The 21944-nt window shown below is 39.3% G+C and overlaps 2 protein-coding genes and 1 long non-coding RNA gene across 4 annotated transcripts; all 3 read left to right on the plus strand.

Moving 5' to 3' along the window:
• Positions 1-129: 129 nt before the first annotated feature.
• On the plus strand, positions 130-21191 carry LOC114551702 (beta-1,3-N-acetylglucosaminyltransferase manic fringe-like). Its single transcript, XM_028572668.1, has 4 exons — positions 130-834; positions 17482-17527; positions 18551-18654; positions 21051-21191. The coding sequence occupies exons 1-4, from the start codon at positions 475-477 to the stop codon at positions 21189-21191; spliced, it is 651 nt and encodes a 216-aa protein (XP_028428469.1). The 5' UTR covers positions 130-474.
• LOC114551704 (uncharacterized) lies at positions 1987-6863 on the plus strand. Of its 2 annotated transcripts, XR_003691984.1 has the most exons (4): positions 1987-2270; positions 3140-3183; positions 5811-5907; positions 6248-6863. It is a non-coding gene; the product is annotated as an uncharacterized LOC114551704 (long non-coding RNA). The 2 variants fall into 2 exon arrangements; XR_003691983.1 differs by having other exon boundaries at positions 5811-6863.
• On the plus strand, positions 6886-9626 carry LOC114551703 (uncharacterized). The gene is made up of 4 exons (XM_028572669.1): positions 6886-7203; positions 7849-8016; positions 8187-8282; positions 8834-9626. Exons 1-4 carry the CDS (start codon positions 7066-7068, stop codon positions 9149-9151), a joined length of 720 nt encoding a protein of 239 aa, XP_028428470.1. The 5' UTR covers positions 6886-7065; the 3' UTR covers positions 9152-9626.
• Positions 21192-21944: the final 753 nt, after the last annotated feature.

Consider the following 21944-nt stretch of genomic DNA (forward strand, 5'->3'; position numbering starts at 1 on the left):
GTGCATTGTTTTATTTAGTACTCTCAAATAAAAGGGCAGCTTATAACCGGAAGTATACTGTTGTAGTTTTTTTTTGAAATCTAAGTCAGGAAGTCTCATCATTTGATTCCGTGTAGCTTGACACTGGTGTCAATGGGAGGGCAGAGCTGGGACTGTGACAAAAGTCAAATATATCCGAGTGACAGCGGCGTTATAGAAAATGAGAGGAAAATCTGTCTTATTGCCATGCTGCTGGAGTGCCTCTTTAAAACAGGCGAAATACTAAACAAGTGATTATTAAATTATTGATGAAACCTCTCCAGTCCAAGTCTCCTATAGTCATGCAAATTGATTAATGAGGAACACCGATGAAAAAGTTTGAAGAAGGAAGACGGAGAGGTGATGGAGGAACCACCACGAAATTAGACATTATATATGAGGGGACCAAGAACATGGTTTTCACACTTTATGGAATGTAAATAACTTATTTCTATCATGCAGAAGAAATGGATACGTCGGAGGTTGACCGTTTTGATTCTCACCATCTTCATCATTCTCTACGTGGACTTTCAATTACGCACCAGCAGCCCTCCAAAGCTCAGCGTGGCTCACCATCCGTCACCATTTGTGCATCAGCCCCCCATCCATCGGGCTCTATCCCCGGCCACGGACGCACAGACCCCGTCTAGCAGCAGCACCGGGAACGGAGGACACCCAGCCTCCGGAGTTGCACATGTCACCCAGCCGAAACTGAAGCTGGAGGACATCTTCGTCGCCGTGAAGACCACCGGGAGGTTCCACAAGACGCGTCTTGCGCTCCTGCTGGAGACGTGGATCTCCAGAACCAAGGCGCATGTGAGTGTCTGTTGTGTCCGTGCTGTTGTGGGCTGCTCTAAAAAGTCTTACATTAACACACTCAGCTGCTGCTGTCACCCAAAGCCACCTGCACCAAAGTTATGTTCATATGTAATCCAACTTTCAAATATATATATATATATATATATATATATATATATATATATATATATATATATATATATATATATATATATATATATATACACACTACATTTAAGAGAACAGCCTGTTTTGGCTAAATGATTTAAGATGAAACTCCCGAACGTGTTTAAAGTTATTATATTATACATTTATTGAATAAAAAAAAAAAATCTAAATATCTGAGCCATCGTTTGGCCTAAAAGAAGTCATGTGCTGAATGCTTTCATTTCATCATAAGGCCTGTATGATGAAAGGAAAGCATTCACTTCCTTCCTGCTTTGAAACTGCAGGTCTGATGATTGACTTTGGCTGATTAAAGTTAAGTTTAGTTCCCGGGCGAGAAACAGTTGGTCAATTACACTGCCAGGTGATGTAAAGAGTGTAAACAACATACATGTGAAAACTTTCTGAATACCAATTTGTAAAAAGCACAACTTCAACCAGTTTTCTTACTTGCACCTGTAACATTTACGGCTCGCAGGGATGTAGATGGAATTTCCAAACTCAAAATATAACGCTCATCACTGTTTAAGGGTTTAGATTAGTTTAAAGGCTCCTTGGAAGGTGACATTAGGTATTGTATTTTTTTGTGTGAAAGATCTGACATGAGTGAGCCTTTGAGGCTCAGTCAGAAAGTAACAAACCTATTAGAAAGCGTATCTGTTATTCTGCCATCAGTCCAGTTTAAAAGGATTCATTACAGATCAGCTTAAGATTTTGAGGATACAAGAGTTATGGTATTGAGTGCTACATTGCAGGTAGCAGTGGCCCATTTTTCTCCCAATCTCCTCTTTCAGTTTAGTTGATTTAGTTTTTTTTGCTCTCTCTCTCTCTCTCTCTCTCTCTCTCTCTCTCTCTGTCTCTCATACACACACACTCAAGTTTACAGTGCTCAACCACTTTAATTATTTTTTGTCATTGTACTCAAATAGTTTAACAGTAATAGCTGAGACGTCACGTACGTGCGTACGTGCTTCGACGTGCCACTTCATCGAGCCACGCACCCTGCACGCACCGATCCTCTGGAAAATTCAGCCATTGTTGCATCCCGTGTTAATGGAGAAATTTAGAAGAGTAGCTAATTTGCAGCTTGTGGAGAACTTCGGTGATGTATATTTGTAAGGGAAAGAAGATACTGTGGAAAATTAACCGTGGGACTGCCAGTGAACATTTTTCAGGGAACACCGCTGTGGCATGCAGCAATTTTCTGAACCTGACAAGCTAACTTTTGCCATTGTGCTGACCGCACTGACTGCCGTTATATTGATGTTCTCTTTGGGCGCGCTAATTTGGTAAGTTATGTGTTGATTTAACACCATATTATTTCGATATTTTATTATTTTCTTCATCAAACACATTTTGCTGTCATTGGTTATTGTATGCATTAAAGCTAATATGAGTTGAGTTTACTGTAGCTAAGCTTTCTTTATCGTTATTAACCTAATTTAAATTTAACGTTTTAAAAAGTGGGAACCAGTGTATTTAGATTTATTTTTCATCTTAAAGTGAAACGTTTTTAGTGTAGAAGTTTTCTGGATATTTTTATAACCGTTAATGTTCCAACAACCAGTCACGTCAAGTCTGACCGCTTTTTTTTTTTTTTTTTTCATCGACGATGTCTGGGCAGGTTTTACAATACGTAGCTAATGTCAACTAACGTTAACGGTTTTGAGGTTTTAAACACATTTATTTCACGCGATACGTTGACGTGTGTTCTACATTTTGTAAGGCCAGTTAAATATAGAATGTAGGCTTAGAATACGTTTGTAAAATAACGTTGTCACAGTCTGTGAGGTCCAGTATCCTCTGTCGATGCCTGGTGACTTCCAGGTTAAACATTTAAAAATAACGTGAAGTTAAAATAAGGTAACTTTCTGAGATTAACGTTATCTCCCTTCTTAACCCGATAGTGCCGTTTGTTCATATCTTTGTTTAGCTTATTGATTTACGGTTTGAAGACATTTTGGTTTGTCTTTATGAGCTAGCTAGCTAGCAACGTTAAGGACATTATTCTGCCACAGAGGTTAAAATAAACATTCCACATAGTCGTAATGTTACCTAACTAATTTGTGTTAAATGCTCCCAAGATATTTTACATACAGTTAGTGCTTTTGTGAAAGTTTTGCAACCTAGGTAATGTTTCAATCTTCTCTCTATTAAGGCTGAAGCTGAGGCAACTGGCTGACATACGGAGTCTTCTATCTGGTATGTTCACGTGAATGAATGCACAACACTGAAATGACTCCAACCTATCCATAACTGTTTTCACTATGTATGCAGACTTGTGGATTTGATAGGGGTGTAATATAGATTTACAATGGCTTGGATGTGCAAACTTTGTGCTGCTGCTGCCTTTGATAAAAGAGCACAGTTGCTTGAACACTATCGTTTGCATCACAGCAATTGTTCCTCAGTCAGTCCTTTGCCTTGTCTGTATGAAGACTGTATTTGCACATTTCAGTCAGTAAATGCTTTGAAAATTCACCTTACACGGTTACATAGTCCGACAGTTGTGACTAGTGAAAGTCAGGTGGGATGTGTGTCATTTATCTGTCCTGTGTGTGGATTCAAGCAACCATTTAATGATAAAAGTCTTCTAAGTCATTTAAGGACACATTTAAAACAACACGAGATGGTGCATTGCCCATTCAAAAATTGTCACTACGGTACTAATGTGTACTCTTCCTTCAATGCCCATAAAAGTAGGAATCATCCAGACTGTGATGTCTCAGATTTTAAGGATGAGATTGTCTTGACAGAAACTGACAGAAACGGCCAACCGATGCCTAGTCAAGCTGACTCTGATCAGGGTTCTCTTTCTCCTGAGCTGGATGCCCTTGAGTGCAATCCTCCTGAGTCTACCGATGACATTGGTGAATTGCGCAATCAATTGAGAAACAATTTGGCTTCTTTGTTCTTGAAAATGAACAGTGTTCTTCATGTATCAGAGATGGCTATACAGGACATAGTTGAAAATTTGTCACAAATATTCTCATTGTCCAAACCTCTTGTGAAAGACTCTGTCATCAGTATTTTTCGAGAGCATGATCAGTCGATCAGTGATGCCCTTCTTCATGAATTAGTTGAAGCTATCATGAAAAGTAATGTTTTTGTCAGTGCTACTTTGGAAGGTGCAGAACTTTCCACTGCCAAGAGGAGGAAAACATACGTAAGGAGTAACTACCCTCTGGTAATGCCAGTGCAATATACTGTAGATTCCAGTGGACACACAGCAGTGTATGTTCCAATACTACAGATGCTTCAAACTATGTTTAAAAATACTGATGTCCTTGACAAGATTCAAGAAACTAAACCATCACCACCTGGAATGTTCATGTCTCATGAAGATGGAACATATTTCAAAGAAAATCAGTTTTTGTCAGAAGCAGGAGAGATGAAATTGTCACTGATTTTGTATGTCGATGACATTGAAATAGCTAATCCTTTAGGCACATCTAGAAAGATCCACAAGCTTTGTGCAGTATACTGGTTGCTGGCCAATGTTCCCAGTCAGTATAGGTCCAGCCTGCATGTCATACAGCTAGCTCTGCTGTGCAAAGTACCTGATCTACAGAGCTGTGGTTTTCAAAGTGCACTTTCCCCTTTGTTGAAAGACTTGCGCACTCTTGAGGAGGATGGCATTTTCATTGAAAGTTTTGGTCAGTGTATCAGGGGCACTGTGTTGTGTGTTGCAGCTGATAATTTGGCTGCCCATGGGCTTGCAGGCTTTGTGCAGGGTTTCCGAGGACAATATGTCTGCAGATTCTGTTGCTGTACTCAAGACCAGATACAGTCTGGTGAAGTTTCAGAAGGAGAATTTAGCATGAGAACGAGGGCCTGCCATGATCTTCATGTGCAGAATGTTGTGCAAGGAGAAAATGCATCTCACTTTGGTGTTACGGGTGAGTGTGCTCTCAGCAAGACATTGCAGCATTTCCATCCCATCACTGGTTTCCCACCTGATATACTTCATGACCTGTTTGAGGGTATTGTGCCAGTTGAGTTGGCCTTGTGCATCCGTGAGATGATTCGTCTGAAGTATTTCACTCTTGAATATCTAAACACAAAAATTCGCACATTTCCTTATGAGCACTTTGATAGGCTTGATAAACCACAACCTATCCCAAAGACTTTTGCAGCCAAAGTAAGTATTGGCGGGAATGGGCATGAAAATTCCACTTTGCTACGTTTGTTACCACTTATGGTAGGAAGTAAAGTACCTGAAGGGGATGAAGTATGGGCCATATTGATGGACCTTAAGGAAATCGTGCAGCTGGTGTTGTCTCCATCTTTCACTGAAGAATCCATCCAGTACATGCAAACTAAAATAAGTGATCACAGACAGGGTCTCCAAGCGGTGTTTCCAGACTTTAAGCTTCGACCAAAGCATCATTATGTTGAGCACTACCCTGAACTGACGCGGCGTTTCGGACCTCTTGTTCACTTATGGACCATGAGGTTTGAGGGAAAACACCGCTTTTTCAAAAGGGTGGTACATGACACACACAATTTCAAGAATGTCTTAAAAACTCTGGCTACCAAGCATCAGCACATGATGGCATATCACTTTAGTGCGCCATCATTTTTCAGACCCCCACACAAGCCTCAAGTGTCACCTCTGTCCAAGTTACCACACTGCCTCAAGTGGCAAAAGATTTCATAGAGACAAAGACAGATAGCCAAAACATATACAGTACATCAAAGGTCTCCATAGATGGCACAGTTTATGCAAAGGGCATGTTTGTTTCTGCAGGCCACACTGGAGGACTTCCAAAATTCAGCAAGATTGAGCACATACTGCTTGTGAACAACTCTGTTTCCTTTCTATGCAGGAACTACGAGTGCTGGTACAGTGAGCATTTAAGGTCATTTGAGCTGACATCCTCAGACAATTTCTCTGTACATCAGCTGTCAGAACTAAATGACACAGTAAGTCTCACAGCATACCATATTGACGGGCATTTGCTATTGACACAAAAAAGATTTATTTCTATCAGAGATTTACAGGATTAAAATGTTTTTGGAAGTCGGGAACTGTACAGTCTCATCGAGCATTGTGGAGAAAATGAACTCTGGTGTAATATCGCAATCAATTTGCCATTAGTGACACCGTTTTTAATGAACTGTATACATTTGAGTTTATGATACTAATCCAAAGCAATGATATTTTTCATTTACAATTTGCTGGAAATTGCCTGAGTTTGTCTGGAACAAATCCTGATTGTGTGTTGCCAAACTAATGGTTATTTATTCATCCTTTCTCGCATAGGAAATGGCAGCTCAAAACTTCCTACTTCATGTCCATACCTCCACGGACATTGTTAGGAAGATGACTTTATCTTCCCGTCCAGAATCTGTTGATGAGCTAAAAACAATGATAAAGGAAAAATTTAAGCTAGACTTTGACTTTAGCTTATCATACCAAGATCCAGACTTTGATGGGCAGTTGTGTTCCCTTGTAGAGATTGAGGAACTTCCACATAAGGCTGTACTAAAAGTTATAAGGTCTGAGAGTGATGTCAGTTCAGTAGCATCAGATGACACAATAATATTGCCTCATGCCCTTACACCAGACAGGACTGAGAGATGGCCTGATGTATTTCCAGTGCCCGCTTTTTCCTACGAGGTAGAGCTCATTCTTGGTGAGGGAAATGTTACATATGAGAGAACAGGGAAAACCCTTAAACTATCTAGGGGACAAAAGCACGGCATCCTTGAGACCCTTGCGGCCAAAATGCATAGCTTCAAAGCATATCCCAATGATAGGGACATTTCAATGGTAGCTGAAGCGCTTGTCACTAAGCATCCTTGTCTAAAAGAGCCAGGATCTCGGACAGGATGGTACGGTTGGAAAAATAGTCTAAAGTTTAAGATGGGGAACTACCGCTCTAAGTTGAGCGGGCAGGATTTAACGAGGTAGCTGTAAATTCTGGGAAGAAGAGTAGAAACAACCCAGAGAAACAAGCTCCTCACACTAACATCAAACGACCAAAGAGGGCAGAAGTAAATTTTCTCCCTAATTTCCCAAGAGGCGAAGATGGTGCAAGCCTTGAGCAATTAAGACTCCAAATTGTGGATGAAGTTAAGATGAGTGACAAAAACCTTCCCCTCATTGCCAAGTTAATGCAGACCACCTTCGCTCTGCGGCGCAAAGAGGTCATCAATGATGACCTACCTGTTGGAGAAATCCTGGAACGCTGGCCTGCCCTTAAAATGGAGTCACAGGTAAAATTATTTTCCCATGTAGACCTATTCTAGCAGAGTATTGATAAGTATTCATTTTAATTCTTTTGTGTGACTGTGTCAGTAAATTCAACAATTTGACTGAGATTTACATCAACTATAGCATATGATAGGGTTTAAGGATCTGCATGTTTTTCACCAAATTTGACACAGAACAAGATCAATGTTTTGCCATTATTGGCATATTTTGTAGGGTTGGGCATCGAGAACCGATGGAATCGTTTGGAGGATTTGGTTTCAAATCTGATCACGGGTTCCAAATTTAACATGCGCAAGTTTTGGTTTCCGTAGCGACCAGGCGCTTGTTGTGTTGCAGCCGTGGACCACAGTAAGCGGTGCTCTAGTGTGGCTTTATTTTACATTGAAAAAGCCCGTCAAACTGCAACCCCACCTTTGAATCAAAATAAAACTTTCCTCTTATTTGTGAAATAAGCATGTGACCTGTTTCAACTCCACCCCTCAAAAAAAAAAAAATCGGAATCGAGAATCGATAAGAACCGGAATCGAAAGGAAGAATTGGAATCAGAATCGTTAATATCCCAACGATGCCCAACCCTAATATTTTGTTGCTATATATTTATGTATACAGTCAGACTTAAACATTTTTTTTTTTTTTACATTTCGCAGGTCTGTGCTGAGTTTCACAGAATTGCAAACATGAACCTGAAGAACCACTTCTTTGCGGAGTTGGACCGTCATGCCCATCGTCTTCAGAGCTTGTTCAGGAAGAAAGCTGCTCGCACAGGAAAAGTTGCTGACGTTCTGGGTCAGCTCTTTAGAGCTTATGACCTCCAGGTTAGTTAGTTATGCTTCTTGGTTCTGCATAGTGATACTAAAGTAGATTTTGGTGTAAGCTTTTTAGAAACCCTCAACTCCTTAGACTTGAGAAAGGTCTTTATTGTAAAAGTATTATGTGGCTATGCTGTTTAATATCCAAAGTGAAGAAATATGTTCTCACACTCCAGGAACAAGTTGATGTCCATGTTAGACGTGCTGCTGTTCTACGTGCTCTCCCTGCCTATCTAAATGAGGATGACTCTGGATTTCTGAAGCTGTGGGATGTAAGTCATATTAATTGTTTAGAAATTAGTCCATGACAGTTAATCATAGAATAAAATTGTTCATTTTTGTCCAATATTTACATTGTTTCAGTTGTATAAAACTTAGAATAAATTGTGTAAAGAAATTGTGTAAAATTGTCCTGGGGTCATCATAAATGGAGCTTGATTGTGTGAGGAAAAAGTCCTCAAAGATTGTATCTTCTTCTCCTGCTCAGACATCGTTCAGGTTCTAGTTGCAGGTTTTGAGTAGAACGACAATAATTGTAGTTATTGTAGGGTATAAAAAAGGGCAAGTCAGAAAAAAACAACACATGCATCCACATATTCCAGAACTGTTATATTTTCACGGTTTGAAGTTTTGAATAGGTCCACTTTGAAATTAAGCTTTTTAGGTTTCTAAGTTAAAAAAAAATGTGTAGCTCTGAATCATTCATATTCTGTAAATTGTACTACACTTTCACAAGCTCTGTTCAGGCTGCCCTTAAAGCAACATAATGCTTTTGAGATAGTTTAGACAGTCTGGGGTGACAGTTCTCTCTTCTTGTGTTTAGGAGGCGCAGTCTGATGAACCTAACATTGATGACCTACCGGTTGGGCTTCTCTTGATCAGTGCCAATTCAACAGATGCCACGTTCTTCTGCCCAGACAGGACTGCAGTTGTGCTTGAGGGTAACATAGTTATCAATTTCCCCACATTGGCTGATGCATTTGTGATGCTTTTTGCACTGATTTATGCTCTGCATTTAAGTTACCCAAAAGACTTGGCCAACACATTTGACTTTATCCAGAAAGTGTTGATGGGCCTGGATGATGGGAAGTTGAGGCCCAGGGTGTTGAGCCTTAAAAATGATCTGTTGGCAGTGGAGTAACCTAATGTGTTACAAAAACAAAGATGACAATGTTGCCTCTTTGCTGGACTTTTTGTATTCATATGCACCACTGTCATTTGAGCATACCATAGAACAATGAAAGTAGTGAGTTTACTTTTATTTTTTATTTTTTTAACATCTTATAAATGTGTTTTGGAGTGTAATGTTCAACCAAATGTTTGATGCAGGGTTGGTACTTTATGGATGTGTAAAACAGTATGGGCATTTTTTTCCCTCTGGTTATATTGCAATACCCATATATTTTGATAATTCTAGCTATATTAGGGCTTTATGAACCATATGGGTACCAAGCCTTTGTTCACTTATAGGAGTTAGGATTTTCCTCAGGCCACGTTCTGTTAGGGCTGGGTATCATTCAAAAGGTTTCGATTTGGGTACCCATGCCAATACAGTGTCTTCAATACCAGTTTCTGAACAATACTTTTTTCGATATCAATTTTATAAAATCCATTATAGCAAAACTAAATTACACATTACGGTACACATTTTTTGATTTATTTTTCAGCTACCACGTGAGCCGTCTCAGTGTAATGTAAAGTTTTCCTTTATGACGTGCAGCGTTAGGCAGCCAATCGCAGACATTAGATCTTGGTAGAGGCATGCTGCATGCTTATTGGCTCACTGACGCCAATGAGATTTACTCCTTGGGTATTGAAATTTGGAAGAATGGCGAGGCGTCTTTTGATACTCCGTAAGGAGGCAATAAAAAAGTATTGAATTCGGTACCCAGCCCTAGGTTTTGTAGGTGTTTTTTTATATATATATATATATATATATATATATATATATATATATATATATATACTGTGTACTGATGTCACTGTTTGACAAGTGTTTACGGATGTTTTAATGCATGGAAATGATGGTGGTATGATGTATATCCTTAAATGTGAGCATATACCATAACAAGATTTTATATTGTCCACTTCAGTGATAGAAGCCCTTTGGCCATTTTCCAAGGCCCTTGCACTGTTTAATAATGTTTTAAATTACTGTTTTAAATCTTTTACATGTGCCAGCAAATCTTTTATGGTCGCTTAATAAATAGTGACTTGCATTTAAAGTGTCTGTTAACATCTCTTTCTTAATGTTTACACAAAATATGTGTATTTGGGGATTTTGAGTTAAAGCTACTTAAAACATTTTATGTAATCAGTTTCAACAAATAATTAAAGTACTCCGTCTTGCAATTTAAGTTTCAATTAAGCAAAGTGTTTAGCTCTATTGAACTTAAACAGTTAAGTACACATAAAGTAAATATTTTCGTAAATAAAATGTGACATTTTATGTTAATGGTAATAACAATATTTAAGTTTGATAAACTTTATATTATGTGTACTATTAAAACAAAGTACCTAGTAAATGTACTTGAACAGGAAAGTTTGTTTTACTTATTTAATTTATGTTAATGTCACTTAAATGAACATAGTAAGAGATACTTATTGGAGAACGTTTGTTTAACTTACAAATCTGAGTAAGCAAAACTTAAAAATTTCGATGTAATCAGTTTCACCAAATTTTTTGAGTTAGGTTAACTTATCGGGTTTTACAGTGTAATAGTGTATTCCTCTTTCTCACTACGAAGACAAAACACAAGATTGTTCTATCTATGCTTAGCCAGTTCATGTATTGAGAATACTTAACCCACACAAAAACAGACCCACTTATATATATAGCCTACCCGTGAACACACAAAGATGCAAGTATAGACGCAGCAATACAAGAAAACACACACACACACACACACAGGAAGCTGTGCAGGCTGGTTGTCTGGACCGAGGGGAAGCAGCCGCTGTGTAGCAACTCTGTTAACAATACTGAAACGGAAGCTGGTCATAGAACAGGAAGTGGGAAGGCAGATTGCAAAAAGAATGAACCTCATCTTACACACACACACACACACACACACACACACACACACACACACACACACACACACACACACACACACACTTTGTCCATTTTACAGGGTGAAGAGTAATTTCTAACCAGCTCGGCAAATAGCTAATCTGCTTCCAGCATGAAACAGGGCATTGCGACAGAAACTGTCCCCTAACAATTACTTATTTGGTCCCTAAAATGATCTAGAGTCCCTGTCCAGGTCTTGGTCCGCTAAATAATTTTTACAGCGCCCAGGTCAGAAATAATCTTAACGTTGCATACACTTGGGTTTTAATGGCTAAAGTACGATCATCTGATGAAAGGTAGTCTCGCATTGCCAGACCTTCCTCCACAGCACTGCATAGGAAGGTCTGGCTAGCCCACAAGCATTCGGGATGGGAGAAAAAAGGGATCTGGTTTATTGGCATTTCTTTAAACCAATCACAATCGTCTTGGGTGGCGCTAAGCCCGTATGGAGCAACAGTGCTTCTGCAAAATAGCCTTGGGAAGGAACTTGTTTTGGTGCAACGTGTCGTTCAAAAGGACAGATAGTCTAGCTAGCTGTCTGGATTTACCATGCAGAGATCTGAGGAGCAGTTAACCATAGTCCTCAGAAATCCACGGAGTTTAAAATGCCAACACAAATAAAGGGGAAGGTGCGGACATCCGGCTGAAATGAAGGACATCCAGTGGAATTTCCTGCGGCACCAAAACAATCCCGGACATGAAACGTCATCAATATAGACTAGAGGAAAGGTAACAGCCATGCTAGCAGTTCTGTGAGGCACAGTTCTGTGAGCTAAATGCTTATGTCAGCATGCTAATGTGCTTTCATTTGCAATGCTGACATAATGTTGCGATGATGTTTAGCAAGTGTAATGTTTACCATTGAGCGTCGCTTAGCGTGTTTGCATGCTAAGGTTTGCAGTGTTTAGTGCAAAATGTGAAGTACAGCAGAGGCAGATTTTTTTTCTGATTGCTAAACGACAGTGGTCACAACTGAATCCACATGTGCAAAACTCTAACCACAGTCTGCATTACCAACAGTCACCTGAGCTAAACAATTCACGTCACCTGCAAAACGTATCCCGAACAACACAACTCTTAACACGTGTCAAAACAGGCTCAGTCAAGCCAAACACTATGAAACACACCTATGACCAACACACACCGTCACAAAGAACACACAGAGTAAAAATACTACCGTCAAACACCAATACAGAAATTAGAAACTTTTAATCCTTACAGTTTGAATAATTTGAGTGACTTCACACAAATTAATATTTTAGTTCAGTATCAGCTGTGGTGGATTGAAGAAACTCTGTGGCTGCCTTCCAAAAACTTTTAGGACATTTTCATCAACCATTATTGTATTGTTATTTCTCTAGCGGCTGTGTTGTCTAATGAAATGTTGTTAAATGTTAATGTTGAAGAGTTGCAGTGCTTGGCCTCAGAGTAGCAGCAGTTATTTATTAAATGGGATGGCTCATCAAGAGTAAAAAGGCTTGTGTCAACACGTGTCAGTTTAAAGTGTGAAGTGTTGGGAAGGGAGTTAAGAGTGAAGCCCTCAGTTATCAGTCAACTGGAACGAGTCCGACTTACTGCTGAGAACCTGGATACAGCTCTCGCTTTGGACGTACAGGGTTTGGAAAGCCCTGACCCAGGGAACCCCTCACCCCATACTCCCCCAGCACCTACCACAGTATCTCCGGGGGACCCGGTCATACGCCAGCTCCAGATCCACAAAACACATGTAGACCGGATGGGCATAGTCCCAACCCCCCCCCCAGGATCCTTGCGAGAGTGAAGAGCTGGTCCGTTGTTCCCCGGCCAGGATGGAATGCACATTGTTCCTCTTCAATCTGAAGTTCTACTATCAGCCGATCCCTCCTTTCCAGCTCCTTGGAGTAGACTTTACCTTTAGTCTTTGTGTGCAGTATCTCCGTCACTGTAATGACAAGCCTCTGGAGAGTCCCTGCTCTTGGCTGTTACGGCAGATGACTTCACTGTAAAACTGCAAATTGTCATTTTACATTACTGTTTGTGGTGAACAGAGACGCAGGCAAGCTTTTTTTTCTTTATCTTTTTATGCTAAGCTAGACTAATCACCCTCTGGCTCCAGCCACACACTTAACATGTAGACATAAAAGTAGTATCAGTTTTCTCATCTATAGAATGAAAGCCAGTTAGGATAGTTCCCATTTCCCAACTATTCCTTTAAAGCTTTGTTCATTCACTTAAATATATTATAATGTTGTAAAAATGAATAACGTTAAACATAAAGTCTTGCAGTCAGGTCATTGGCTTAAATCTGCTAAGCAACTACACTAAATCTACATAAAGTAATTAAAATGATTTCCTCTCCTTCACTTTCATTAAAATTCCCCTGAGATATCTTAATATGCCCCAGTTGAAAATAGTTAAGGTCCAAATGCCAGATTTGAAAGCAAGATTGCTATCACACAGCCAATGAAATCTTGAAGTATTGATCAAGAAGCCTTATCCAGATGTATTGCTGCCATTTTGTGCTATGGGGCAGTACACATCTTATTTAATGGCCCTTTAACAGCGTAAAAAACAAGCTGAGATTTATGCATGTCTTCCTGACCTCAGTAAAACATCTTCTCAAACTCTGTTTACGAGACGCTCCATGCTGATGGTCTGCCATTTTTGTACCTCGGCCCAGGTTGACTGATTTCAGTGCACGTAGTTTGGTTTGAGTTATGACCGGAGGGGAGGAAACTGTGATGGTGGCCCTTTCTCAGGGTTTTACTGTGGTAGATGTTGATGGTGGTTGTCTTGGTGATAGTGGTGACGAGGATTGATCCATGTACGTTTGTACTTCCTCCTCCTCTTTCTGCTAGAGGGATGAGAGGGAGAAATGGACAACGGTAAAGTAGAAGAGTGTTAAGAATTGATGGAGGTACTGGTTGATACAGTAAAACTGTGCTTCAATAGATGATGCAGCCTTTCTTTTAGAGTGCAGCAGAGAGAATATTATGGAGATGAATTACTTTAATATAGAAACATACACAGCGAGGAACACTGTGATGCAGTATCGTTGTTAAAGCACACAGCTTTGCACACTTACAACACACTTTCATTTTGTTGATTTAATTCGTACACTGCTGTTAAGGAATTAGTGAAGTAATCATCACTTTTCAATGCATTTTCATGACAACTAAGCAAAGACCCATCCTCTGATGAAGGTCATTAAATGTGGTTGAAATTCCTGGAAGAAACAGAAACAGGTCATTTAGTCCAGAATATTTTGTCAAACTAAACCTAGTATTAATGGTCCCATGGCATGAAAATTTCACTTTATGAGGTTTTTTAACATTAATATGAGTTCCCCAAGCCTGCCTATGGTCCCCCAGTGGCTAGAAATGGCGCCCTGGGTATCCTGCTCTGCCTTTGAGAAAATGAAAGCTCTGATGGGCCGATCTGGAATCTTTCCCTTATGAGGTCATAAGGAGCAAGGTTACCTCCCCTTTCTCTGCTTTGGCCGCCCAGAGAATTTGGCCCACCCGTGAGAGAGAGAGAGACATCATGGCTTTCAAACGAGCAAAGTGGCAGTTGGTCAAGGCCACACCCCCACTCTCCACCTAAGTTTTATCTGTCCCCAGATGGACAGGAAGTCCCCACAATGTGAGTGTGTGAATAACAGGCCTACTCCTACACTTAGACGTGTGGACTGTCCTCACTCTCAAGGTCTTAAACTCAAAACCTCACAATGTAGGAAAACAAGAACATACACATACACATCTGGATGAAACAGTAGCGATGTCACACTCTATTGGATGGCTGCAATACAGTTACTTGCCATAATTCAAAAGCTCCTCTCTCTCCAAAGTCCTCTTTCTGAACTCAACTCTTTGACCATGAAAAGTTTATGAAATTAGAAATACTGCTGTTATCCATATAAAATAACAGGCCCCTTGCTTTTTAAAAAGTTATAACTGGATGATATTTTCTAATCTGATCATGTAATCTAGGGATTACAGTCATTAGCTGGAGCTGCCTGTCAGGTAGTCTGGAAAGCTTCTCTCTTACTGCACCTCACTTATTCATTCCGTCTAAAGATCACACACACACACACACACACACACACACACACACACACACACACACACACACACACGTTTATCATACATTCAGTGTCTCTCTGTACCGTGGGAAAAAAATTTCACACCCAGATCGCTTCACACTCTATCTCCTCTGACTATCACCTCTTTTAATATCTCTGTCTCTTTAAAATACACACACACACACACACACACACACACACACACACACACACACACACACACACACACACACTCACACCCTCACACACACACACTCTCGCCTGTTAGTCACAAGTCACATCTCTTGTCTTCTCTATCCCTTGCAATTCACTACATATAAATGCAATGTTTAAACAACATTATAGCAGCAATATGTTTGCTGCATTTCATTTATTTTGTCCTTCTAAAAAACTGCTGCCCCATTTTAAATGCACTATTAATGCTGTAACTTTTCCCTCATACTTTAGATTTGAATATTTTGTTGTATGTACATTTCCAAATGAACAGTTCTTCTTTCTGTTTGACTTTCCTTCACACTATGCATGTGCTTCTTCAAACCCCAAAAAACTTGCAAAAAATGCTCTCAATTGTTAATACACTAAATAAACACCAACCTTTTGGAAAACAAAAGGACCTGCTCAGACATGTTCGGGGAAGACAACCTTCTGTCACCTCTAACCTTTTCGGTCACTTTGATAACTCATTTTGAATTTCAATACAGCCAAGCATCCAATATAGGTGTTGGCATTAATCTGTTTTCTGTTTTCGATGGGTTTGTGAGCATTAAATATTAATCTGATGGTGTGACTAAAATAAATAAATAAATAGCAAAAGCAATTAACTGTATCTACCTCTCAGTGTGTATTATGTTGTAGTTACTTTGACAGAGTGTCGAAAGTATGCTTGAAAGAGTTTTAGTTTTATTGTATTTCAGCCAAAACTCACAGGCACACTAATACATTCGCAGGTGTTGAATAAAACATGAGTTATGGTTTGTGTTTATCTTATCCAACGGGTGATTTGTCCTGCTCTGAGGTTATTTAGTGCCTGCCTGGCAAAAGGAATTCAAACACACTGCAGTTTAGCCTGAGGGTCTGCAGAGATGGAGTGTGGACGGGGTTGCCAGTTTAAATCCCCTGTTATAAGCCTCCTCAGTCTCAGTGAATCATGCACCATAAAGATGTGTATACTGTGTGTGGAGTGTCTGCTAAATGAAACTAGTGCAGGATTCCAACTGGTTTTGAAATGTTGGGGAATTTGAAAGGAATCGTGAATGACTTGGCATTTGAGTCAAATAACAGCCAGATAATATGATATATTTTTGCAGGGAAGTTAGCAAATATGTTCCTACGGTATTTTTCAATAACATTTGAATCTTCTTTAAATGATTTACTTACCTTATCCCTTTAAATAAAAATGTGTCAATGAATAAATATTTTCATGTGTGTGTCTTTGCAAACTCACTCAAGGTCCATCACAATGTCCCTTGAGAGCTGAATAAAGACATTTGAATTGAACTTAACTGAATTCTGTTTAAAAATAAAAGAGCTATTATATATTACAATATTACATTTTCTACAATTTCTTCTTTGTCTGGTAAAAGTTTTTCATTGCAAGTAATGGTATGTTAAGTTTCTTTCTGAACTTGGATAGACATAGACATAACTATGAACTATAAACTTTTACTATTTTATTTTCGTTCACTTTTGATTATATAAAATCTTTTCGTCTAAAAAGAGTCAAATAAAATGTAATCTGCTGCTTGGGAGCTTCAATGGTCAAATGTTTCTACAATTTTACACCACCAGAGGTCAGTGTTGTACTACAAAGGGAACTACAAATCTATCTATCTATCTATCTATCTATCTATCTATCTATCTATCTATCTATCTATCTGATTGAGTGACTGTAAGAACAAAGTGTGTGGGCTGTGAGCGTATCAGTAAGCTGTTTATGAATGTGTGTGATTTGAGACTTATTTGAATCATATATCTGCCAAAAAACAAATTGACTCTGCCATATAGTGATTCCCGGACCACTTTGGATCATAAGTGTGTGTGTGTGTGTGTGTGTGTGTGTGTGTGTGTGTTCTGCGTTTGTATGCAGTAACTTTTTTAGCTCACATTGGGGAACCTTTGGGGAACCTTGTTTCCGTCGCTTTGAATTTGCTCCATTCAAAATGATATTGATCCTGTGTGTGTGTGTGTGTGTGTGTGTGTGTGTGTGTGTGAGAGAGTGTGTTTGTGTGTTTAGTCCTTAATGAAGGTGCTTTCAGGACGTTCTGCTACTGTTGTGCAGAAGAAGAAGGATATGATCAAAGCTGGTGTATTTAAATCCCTTTATTTCTCATTGTTTTTCTAGACTTTCATTTTCACAGACACGGAGGATGTGGACTTGCATTCAAAAGGTAAGCAGCGATCTTGAATCTAATTTACACACAAAGTCTCAAATTTAGATTTAGATCAACATGACATTGATTGACAACATGATGTGGACACATACTTTTGTGTACTTCTAGCCTGGTGCTGTTTTCCATGGTTAGGTCTTGTTCCCTAAATTCACATTCAAAGCTTAACCCTCCTGTTGTCCTTGGGTAAAATCTGACCCATTTAAAAAAAAAAAAAACATTATCATCAGAAATTTGGGTGTCTTTAAAACCAAATTGCCCAAAAACATGGATGGGGGGGGAAGGGAGTTTAGGGTGTTTTATTCCATGTTATAGCATTTGAAGAAAAAAAAAACTTTACTAAACTTGGCGCCTGGGTAGCTCACCTGGTAGGGCGTGCGCCCCATGTACAGAAGCTTGGTCCTCCCCACAGCGGTTGCTGGTTCAATTCTGACCTGCAACCCTTTGCTGCATGTCATTACCCTCTCTCTCTCTCTCTCCCCCTTCAAGTCTAATCTGTCCTGTCAAATTAAGGCCTAAAAATGCCCAAAAAATAAAATAACTTTATGTCTGTGATTATCCATCAACATGTGTTCCTTTGATCTTAACTATTAGTCAAAATAATTCATAATTTCAGCTTTTTTTATTAACTCAGAAAGTAGACATAATTTCATACGAATGAGGTTTATTAACAATGGATTCCATTCCAAACTAGTGGTGGTTGTGAAAAAAAGTGTAGAAAAGGTCTAAAAAGCGTAGAAAAAAAGCCGGGGAGGAGGACAAGTGCATGCATCGACAGGAAGACGACAAAAGGGTTAAAATAAGAAATGCTATCATCCCTGATTTCATATTTTGTTCTCACTTTCCTTCATTCTCTTGCTGTCCCTAATCTATTCCTCACAATATCCCATCTTGCCTCCACTTTCTCTCACCATAATAATAATCATCAATATCTGGCCTACATGATAATTATGTGTAAAACCTGTGAAACTGAGAAAATCCAGTTGAATAAATCAAACACTCTCTGTGTCTCTCTTTGTCCAGGTTATAACATGGTGGTAACAGGCTGCCAGTCAGATCACAGCCAGCAGGCTCTGTCCTGCAAGATGTCCGCTGAGTCACGACGGCTTCATGGCCTCAGACAAGAGGTGAGACAAATTAAGGTCCGTCTGTCATCCTGCCTATACTGGATTTTGAAGATCGGATTAAGATTAGAAACGTTAATATGATCACTGTGGGGAAATCGGGCTGTTACGCGTCAGGTGGTGCGAGGAGAAATCAAACAAGTTAATCATCTGGGGTTAGAAAGATTCTTAACAGGAGCACATCTTTTGTTTTTATCTTGCCAACATCTTCGTTCGCCAGTATTTCCCAGAGGTCACATGTTCATTCAAACAGTGTGGGCAATACAAAAGTATGTCTCTTAGATTTTGTCTTCAGTCCTCCTTCTCACTCTTTACAAGCAGATATTACTTGCACCAAACGCCAGGCAGACAACGTTAGCGAATAGCAATGAAGCGTTGAGGCGCTTTTTTAGCAGCTAAACAGTGAGATGTTTTCTCTCTCAAGTTAGCAGAGACCATATCAGAGTTAAGAAGGAGAGTGAATACCATACTTACATTAGCCTCAATGCTGGTGTTTCTCTTTATCTGCTGATTTATCTGATGCTAACAATTTTGCCAATATCACTTTATGGTGATGACATGTCAGTGTTGTGTTGATAGCTTGTTTCTGCTGCCCCAGAGTGGCCAAAGGAATCAATTATTGCACGTTTAACTTAACTCATTTCCAAAGCAATAAAAAAAAAAAAAAAAAAAAAAAAAAAAAATATATATATATATATATATATATATATATATGACAGTAGAATAAAAGTAGTATTTGGAGAGGGCCACATTGTGTATTAGATCATACTCTGTGAGTCGTTTGGATTTTAACTCACGACACCGCTTTAGGCTGCCAGTATACTGAACAACGTGTTGTTGATATTTGGTCATATTTTTGATTTGTGGAATATACGATGAGGCTCGACAGCTTGCGTTTGGTGTGTGACTGAGGCTTTCACTGCTGTCGTCATTAGCGTGGCAGAGAAAATGAAAAGAGCGTTTCAGTATGGTTTCAGGGCCCACTTTGTTATTTGGACTGAAAGGGAAGTGAGGCTGTTTGGTTTGGAAGGAAGCCTTTCGTGTTGTTGGGCAGCCATAAGGATGGCAAAGGAAACAAGCCACCACTTCAGTTTGGTACCAGAAGCTTTGTCATTTGGACTCTGATTTTGCTGTAAAAGTGTGTTTGGTTTAGAATGAGGCTTTCACATTGTGTCCAGTCATTAAGGCGGCAGAAGACAGCTTTATTACTCACAGAATACGGTGAAATTAATGTATGAAGATAACAGGTAGTCCAGACAGACAAAAGAAGACAAAAAGTGAGTTTGTGAAAAGCGCTATATAAAATTCAATTTATTAATTTTAGAAGTGCGTTGTTTTTCCCTGTATTTCTTTCCTGTACTTACCAATTCTTCCTGGAAGGAATTCTTCAAAATTTACTTTCAACTGGGACTAATAACACATATCTGTGATACATAATTCTAAGGTTCACTCACTAGCTTTTTCAGAACCTTTTCTGACTTATTCTGATCCTTGAATATAGCCAAGGGTTACGCTCTCCCCCATACAAACATTAGTAATCTTAAACTCCATGTCCACCACTGGGTGATGATGACACCATAGAAACTTTCATTAATTGAAGAAGGTAGTGGGACACAGTTGAAAGTTCCAGAAATAGGAAGTATGTAGGGCTGGGGATACATCAAATTAATTGGAATATATGTTTTTATACTATGTGTAAAATGTAGACCTATACATCATAAAAATATTTTTTTTTTTTTAAATGGCACAAAAGTTTGTTTTTAGTCTAAAAGTAACATAGATAATAGCTGGCTACATTAGCTGTCTTGAGTCACGACAGCTCCAAGTGATGCCAGTTTGTTATTATAAATGTTCTTCTGTATTGCACATGAAGTCCTAAAACATGATTTTCAATCATGTTCTACTCTTCTTGCATTTTGTAAAGTTTAAAAACAAAAATCAAGATTTTTTTATTTTTGGCCAAACCCCCAAGCCCCCAGTAGTAAGTAAACCTTGGACTTTTGATTTTGAGGAATTATTTCCTGTGGTAGACTTACATTTCCTCCTGTGAGCATATTCAATGTATGCACTCAAATAAAAAGACACAACTCAGGCACAATGATAAAGCAACTTTAGTCCTTCAAAGAAAAAACAAAGCTAATGTTGATTTGTAGTTCAGGCAATTTTAAATGTTTTGGAGTTGGATTCATTCAATGCAAGAATGAAACCAACAAGGAGGAAAATTGGTATTGAATATCTGATCTGCTGGCTGCAGACATCAACAATAGGAATGGAGAGGAGCACAGAAACCCAGACTGTTAAAACAAACCATATTTTAACTGCATCTTTGTTCTGTTCTTCTCCTGGGGCTCCTCAGGTGGTTTTTGTCATGTGGACGATGATAACTCGTGCACCCGGAGGCCCTCCTCTCCCTGCTCTCAGCCTTTCCCCAGGACGGCGACATCTACGTGGGCAAACCGAGTCTGGACAAGCCCATCACTGCTCATGAACTGCTGAAGGGCAATGCAACGGCACCGCACCACAGTGTTGATTCAGTGTAACCCACAGTGTTGGGAGTAACGCGTGTAACGCTAGTTATTGTTAGCGTGAACTATTAACTCGTCGTTATTACACATAAGTACTTTCGGGCCGTGGATAGAGTAAGAGCTCGGAGACAGCTTCAACTGTGTAACTTGGTCCACTTTAATGACACTCTTCGTTGCCGTAGGACAACTCAAGACTCATAACAAAACGTGCTTCATCATCTCAACATCTCATCATCATATCCCTCCGCCAAACGTTACTGAATAACAGGCAGGGTATAACATGTTGGATAGCTCCCTTGTTAACTCAAGGAGCAGAATACACTATGAAGCTACAATTAATGGAAATATGTGACTTATTTCAGTAGCCTAAAAAGGTCATCTGTTAACTAAATAGTCACAAAATAAATCTCATTTTACAGCGTTACAAAAGTAACGCAATTACAGTAATGGATTCCTTTTTGCTGTAATGCAGTAATATAACGCTGGCTGAAGCTGGGCAGAGCTATGCTGAGTACATGCTGAGGTCATCTTTTCTCATAGTCAACAGATACACTTTGAAAAGGTTTTAAACTGTAGTATAAAACACTATTACATGTGATTTTTTGCCTGGTATGTGCTAGTCTATATCAATGATGTTTTATTTCCGGGATCGTCACTCATTTCGGCCGGATGTCCATTACATTCCGCTTTCTTTATGTTGGACTTTTGAACTCCGGTGGATTTCTGAGGACTATGGTTAACTGCTCCTCAGATCTCTGCAGGGTAAAT

The sequence above is a fragment of the Perca flavescens genome, unplaced genomic scaffold (genome assembly GCF_004354835.1).
Source record: "Perca flavescens isolate YP-PL-M2 unplaced genomic scaffold, PFLA_1.0 EPR50_1.1_unplaced_scaf_38, whole genome shotgun sequence".
Classification (NCBI taxonomy): domain Eukaryota; kingdom Metazoa; phylum Chordata; class Actinopteri; order Perciformes; family Percidae; genus Perca; species Perca flavescens.

Excerpts from the sequence above, each read along its gene's own strand:
- LOC114551703 (XM_028572669.1), top strand. The coding sequence starts at position 7,066 with ATGAGTGACAAAAACCTTCCCCTCATTGCCAAGTTAATGCAGACCACC. Across the intron at positions 7,204-7,848 it reads CCCTTAAAATGGAGTCACAG|GTCTGTGCTGAGTTTCACAG; the intron begins GTAAAATTATTT and ends TACATTTCGCAG. Across the intron at positions 8,283-8,833 it reads GATTTCTGAAGCTGTGGGAT|GAGGCGCAGTCTGATGAACC; the intron begins GTAAGTCATATT and ends TCTTGTGTTTAG.
- LOC114551702 (XM_028572668.1), top strand. The coding sequence starts at position 475 with ATGCAGAAGAAATGGATACGTCGGAGGTTGACCGTTTTGATTCTCACC. Across the intron at positions 835-17,481 it reads TCTCCAGAACCAAGGCGCAT|ACTTTCATTTTCACAGACAC; the intron begins GTGAGTGTCTGT and ends TTGTTTTTCTAG. Across the intron at positions 18,655-21,050 it reads TTCATGGCCTCAGACAAGAG|GCCCTCCTCTCCCTGCTCTC; the intron begins GTGAGACAAATT and ends GTGCACCCGGAG.